This window comes from Schistocerca nitens, chromosome 2 (assembly GCF_023898315.1).
Source record: "Schistocerca nitens isolate TAMUIC-IGC-003100 chromosome 2, iqSchNite1.1, whole genome shotgun sequence".
Classification (NCBI taxonomy): Eukaryota; Metazoa; Arthropoda; class Insecta; order Orthoptera; family Acrididae; genus Schistocerca; species Schistocerca nitens.
In genome coordinates, this window is record NC_064615.1 from 880571923 (window position 1) to 880578222 (window position 6300).

At 42.9% G+C, this 6300-nt stretch overlaps 1 protein-coding gene across 1 annotated transcript; it reads right to left on the minus strand.

Moving 5' to 3' along the window:
* Positions 1-5308: 5308 nt before the first annotated feature.
* LOC126235411 (uncharacterized) lies at positions 5309-6091 on the minus strand. The gene has a single exon (XM_049944133.1). The coding sequence runs from the start codon at positions 6089-6091 to the stop codon at positions 5309-5311; it is 783 nt and encodes a 260-aa protein (XP_049800090.1).
* Positions 6092-6300: the final 209 nt, after the last annotated feature.

Sequence of the window (6300 nt, forward strand, 5' to 3'; positions counted from 1 at the left end):
TGGAAGGTGTTGGATTTGCCTGACACCTTACACGTCATGTGTTGTTCGCTAAAAAGAAAGTTTTGTTTACGGCGTTGTACAATCTTGTCTTCTTTGCGATCGAACATGAGCTCATTAGGCGTATACGGAGTTTCATAAACATTGAGATTGTTGTGTACCTCTTCAAATAAAGACAAATATGTTACCCAATTGGTATGTTAGGTAGAGATGTAGGTTCTCATAAATCTCTTATCTCACGGAACACTCGTTCAGTGGGATTACACTCGGGATTATACCTTGAGATAAAAATACTCTTAATACTATAGTGTTTGAGAAATTTACACCACTTGTACCCAGTATAGTTTGCAGCATTGTCAGATAAAATAGCTTTTGGTTTACCCACGTGAGGAATGTAGTCACGTGAGAAACGACGAACGATGGCAGTGGCAGTAGCAGATCTTATAGCAAACAGTTTAACATGGTTTGGAGAATAAATCGTAAAATGCAGGAATATATTTCACATCACCACTGCTTGTGGGATGTGGACCACTTATGTCAGAACTTACAGTTTCTAGAGGTTTACTAGGTAGAATAGAACGCAAATCAGTCTTCGTAGCCAAGTTCAGCGGTTTAGATTCTTGACAAATCGCACCTGTTTTGAGTACACTGTGGATATTACGTCTCATGTTGCTAAAGTAACAGTAGGTACTAAGATTTGCTAGGCACTTCTTGGTACCATAATGACCCCAAACAAAATGTGTGTGCCATATTAGATTGTGTTCAGAATCCTTAGGCATACAAACACACCAAGTAGTGGCTTCAGGATGACGGCGATAAAATAACACATCATTATGTATCAAATATCGGTTAGACAGAGGATGGTCAGGTTGATTTGTGAGTAAAACTCTTACATATTTCTACATTAGTCGATATAATACTTGTGATATAGCTTATCCTGCATAAGAAGTATTCGGTAATCATTCACACTTTCCAGATCAGAGTTACACTCATTAAAACCTTGAGGTAGACGGCAATAATGTTGTGTTTACCCTTAATATAAACAATTTCAAAGGTATAGTTTTGCAAAGCTAAAGCCCAGGGTGATAATCTGGGATGTACAGGCTTACAAGTTAACAGAAATGTGAGGGTTTGGTGGACAGTATAAATTTTAGTGTGCATACCATACAAATAATAATAAAGACCCACACAATAGCGAATGTTTCAAGTTCTGTGGTAGAGTAAGTGCGTTCACATTCGCTAAGTGTGCGGCTCTCAAAACCAGTAATTTTCACATATTCTTGTTCTCCATTCTTTACGACTTGAAATAAACAGCCTAAGCCATAGGATGAGGCGTCACATGTCATACAAAAATCTAAATTAAAATCAGGGCGATCCAAAATGTGTGCGTTAACCAAAGCATGCTTAATACTTTCAAAGTCTTTCTGGCACTGAATAGACCATATCCATATCTGATTCTTTTTGAACAGGTTCGACAGATGTTTGCTGTTTAAAAGTTGTTGTGGTAAAAATCGAAAGAAAGAACAAAGTCCAAGGAAAGATTTCATTTGCTTTCTACTCCATGGACTGAAAAATTCATGACTGTGTCTAACTTACCTGGGTCAGATCGTATACCTTTAGCATTAATAATATGTCCTAGATACTTAATTTCACTGTAAGCAAATTTCGACTTTTTGAGATTAACTGTCCAGCTTGTGTGAATTTATGCAGAATCTTTTTCAAAGTATCAATGTGTTCAGACCAAGTCTTACTAGCTATGAGCAGGTCATCAATGTAGAGAGTAACTGATTCAACCAATTCATCACCAAGTACAGTATCCAATGTGGTGACAAACACGCCTGAACTGACGTTCAGACCGAAGGAAAGGACACAAAACTGATAGGTTCGTCCCCGAATATAAACGCGGTATACCTTCTAGAATCTGGCGTGATTTCGACCTGCCAGAACCAATTGGTCAAATCTATCGTAGAAAAATACTTAGAATCTAAAAATTTCTGGAGTTGCTTCTCTAAATTCTTATGTTTCGTGCGAACGGGTAATATAATCTCGTTAATTGCACTGCGAGGTGCCGGGGCTAGCAGTGTATTTAACACTAAATTCTTCGAGAATCTTCATATATAAATGATGCTCTAAGCCCCCCCTATTCTAACTCCGACTTTTGCTGTTGAACATGGATTAAAAAGAAACGCGAACCGACTGTAATCGACCCTGCAAGTGGAGTAGAAAAGAGTTTGGCATCTGCAATAATTTAGTTTGATATACATTAATTAAATAAAGGAAAGTTTCAGTAACATAGTGAGAAATGAAAGGGTTGCTCTGCCGATTAACAGAATGAAAGTTCTGTCTAAAATAACAATATGATTTATTATGACTAAACTCAAAATAATAAACAAAACACATGAAACATTTACAATACATCAAATTGGCTCAAATTGGATACTCAAATAAATGCTGTGAAGGTGAAGTTGTCCCTAAACTGGATTGTGACATTTATGACGAAGTGGTATGTGGAGCCAATTCCTTGCAACTCAAATCTTAAGAGTAAACACACAGCCAACCCAACATTAATTGCTGCTACCCAAGACAGAACAAAGTTAGAAAAAGACGAACAGGCGCACTCTGCTGAGCTCTGATTATCACCTAGGAAAGTCCCTATCTGCCGGTGCTGCGGACATACATTACCAAACTGTCTTCTTAACTGCCAGAACACGATCTGGCGTACCGGAGGCGATGGCTGGTTGCTTCGACGTCCCGTCGTGGTGATGATAATGTCGCGAGTATAGCCTGAAACAAATTATCCTGGTTTGGTTGTTCCAGACTAAAGACTTCCTAGCAATACAAATGCGCCTCTGAGAGAGACGAAGAAGGCTCGTCACACAATCACTGACGGTACAGTGATTGATTTTAACAAGCGAAGTCACACTGTAACTCTGATACAGTCAACTTTAGCCAAAACTGCTCAAGGCAGACAACATAGGCCGCTTGTACGCAGAACGCTCAATTGCCAACTGTACTCGGAAAGTTACGTTGAAGTCGAAACTTCAGCAACTTCGTCAAACAGTTACAATTAAATAAAAGTATATTAGACAGCCAACGGAGGGCAGGCTGTCCAGACCAGCGAGAGCTCAGTCTTGTAACCTACTCCGAGAAAGGCGAGAGCCGACTCCCCACAAGAGCACCCGTACAAACCGAACACAGAACATTCCCGCCCCCACGACAGTGGCCGTGGTTAACCGTTCCAATCAGCAACTCGAAAACCGGCGGAAAATTTCACTCTATTGCCGGAACACTACCATTCCACCAATGGGGATTCTTGGCGCCAATTTCTGCGCTGATTTTGCTACGTTACGGAGCTATGCCCTGAGAAAGCCAATCACAGTTACGATTTTGCAGAAAGCGCGGGAATTAGCCCGCCACAACTGCCTGGGTACACAAGTCATTCCCACGCCTCGCTGGTAGCCCGCCAGAAAGTGTTTCTGCGAAGTAACGGAACCTCTAGCCCAGCCACTACTTCAGGGCGTGTCTCAGCCGCTATTCTACAATATCGGCGTCTGGAAAGCATTCACTCGACTCCCTCACACCCGTCGGCTTACCCTTTCAAGATCAGCAGAGCCCGCCTGTCACCGGACCACCTGGGTGACGAGAGACGCTGTGTGGGAAGTCTGCGTTTGAAGGAATAGCAACTTTCCACTGCATGCAATTAGAGAGGAGAATCGTAAGATAGAAATATGAGAGGGGGCTCATGCCACCTCTCAGCACCTGCATCCAAAACAACTCTGATATTCTCGTTGGGTTTCCTTACAACAAGTAGAGGGCCGCAGTAAAGTGACGTGGAAGACGCGATGATTTTCCACTCTAACATTTGTTTCAAATCGTGCCATACACCAAGTCGTTGGGATAGTGGCAGATTATAGGTTTTGTGGAAGAAAATTTGCTTTTCAGATGTTTTAAGTTTCAAACCCATATTCTGCACACATTCAAATAAAGCAAGTCAGCATTTACGTTCTGGAATGCAGTGCGCAGATTCGTTGGGTTTAGGTATAACTGAAGGTTATCATCGTATAAATGATATTTGCAGTGGGAGATAATACTCAACATATCATCATTAACATATAATGATCCTTGTGGGACGCCTGATACTATATTCTTCCATTGTGACCTCTTTTTTCCGTTCAATACACACAGTTGGCCGTGTGTAAGGTATGACTGAAACCATTGTACAGCACTTGAAGAAAAGTTTTGACTTTAGCAAGTAGAATAACAAAATCGTCAGTGTCGAAAGATTCGTTGAAATCCCAAATGCACATAACAGTCACTCGTGTTTGTCCATAGCTTCAGTTCGTCATTCACTTTTACAAGACCAGTCGTCGCGCTGCGATTTATCTGGAAACCAGATTGGTATTCATCCAGGAGGTTATTTGAGGTTAAGTAACCGGTAAGCTGATTGTGAACCATAGCTTTAAATAATGCTGCTAGAATGCAAATGGGCCTATAGCCAGAAGGCCCTTCGGCAGATTCCGTTTTGGGTAGAGGTTTAATGAGTCCCTTCTCCAGGCAATGGGGAAAATGCGGAGGCTAGAGAATGGTTAAAAACATACATCATTATCGGCAGTAATGGATCGACGAGGAAACTGATCATTTGTATTGTAATACTGTTGTGTCCTGCCACTGCACAACCAATTCACGCAGTTGATTTGCTGCCAGTGTTAAGGCTTACTGGCTGCAGACAAAAATTTTTCGTTTGTGCTGGCCGCAGATACTACAAGGGAATCGATGGTTTGCGTCGTTGTGCTTTGGTCAAGTAGTGATGTAGGCGTGATGAAACACTCATTCAGATCCTCATTTAAATCCTCAATAGGAGCGAGAGGTTCAGCTGCATATTGAGGTTTGCATATTCATAGCCTTCGAAAATTTCTCCACAAGACGGAGGGCCTGTGAAAGTCCTCAGATAGCAAGTCCTCCGCTGGTTTTACTCCCATCCAGGATTTACCCTTCTTGTAGATACTTTTACCACATCCAGTATCAGGGTTGTAACTTTGTTCCTCTTGAATAGTAATAGGACTCTGACCTTTCTTTTTAATTAAGGCCTCTGCCATGCAGAGGGAGGTTTCTTGGCATCTTTAAACGATTTCTCCCAGTCAGCAACATGTGTGTTGCTACACACTAGTGAAATCAAGGACACAGTAAAACTTTTGCTCACACACCTTTATTCTCACACGTCCATTTTACAGTTACCGTTGAAATATATCCGCTGCAGAGGGCAGCACAATGTACAGACTTAACAGAACACCAACAGATGGCGTAGGAGTCTTCATTCCCCGACATCCTCCCCACCCTGGTCCATCTCGAGGGGGATGACCAGCTGGACCGGTCGACAGATCTTCATACCATCTGGCTGGCGAAGGATGATGCACCGTATTTTACTGTCTCTGCCATGCCGCACTTCTTCTACCACAGCCCTCTTCCACAAGTGCCGTGGTTTGCTGTCTTCTTGGAGCAGAACAACCTCTCCAATTCTCGGTTTCCTCTGCGAAGGGTATCCCTTCACCTCATGATATTGTCTTAGCAGCAGGAGGTATTCTGTCTTCCACTTGCGCCAGATGTCGTCATTGACCTTTCGTCTGAGTCGGAACTCCTTGGCAAGGTCCTTTCTAGTTGCTGGCTCTGGCCCACATGGAATTGTTACTAATTTCCCACCATTTAGAAAGTGAGCTGGCGTCAGTGCAGTGTCGCTCTCTCCTTGAGTGATGGGTCGTGAGTTTATTGCGGCTTCTATGCTGATCAAGGTGGTGTTTAAGCTCTCTTCATCCACCTGGGAGCGACCAAGAACTTTCCTCAGGCAGCGCTTGACTGAGCCTATCATGCGTTCCCACCAGCCTCCCCACCAAGCCGCACGTGGTGGTATGAATTTCCAAGTGATTCCATGGTGGGCACAGTAGAGCTGTACGTCAGTATGCTGCATGGTTTTGAAAAGCTCTGCCAGTTCTGAGTTGGCTGCATGGAATGTTGTAGCATTGTCTGAGTAGACAGTGACTGGTAGGCTCCTACGGCCTGCAAAGCGTTGCACGGCCATCAAAAATCTGTCAGTGGACATGTCAGTTGCAAGTTCAATATGAATGGCCCGTGTTGTTGCACATGTGAATAGGACCATGTAGGAAATTTTTGTTTGATGGCCAGATTTGACATATAATGGTCCGGCAAAATCGATGCCTGTTACTGCAAATGGTCTTGAAGGCTGAACTCTGTCCAGTGGTAGTGGGGCCCCCATCTCTTCATACCGGCGACTGTGTATTATCTTGCACG

Bases quoted from the DNA above. Each gene is read 5' to 3' on its own strand.
- LOC126235411 (XM_049944133.1), bottom strand. From the start codon at position 6,091: ATGTCCACTGACAGATTTTTGATGGCCGTGCAACGCTTTGCAGGCCGT.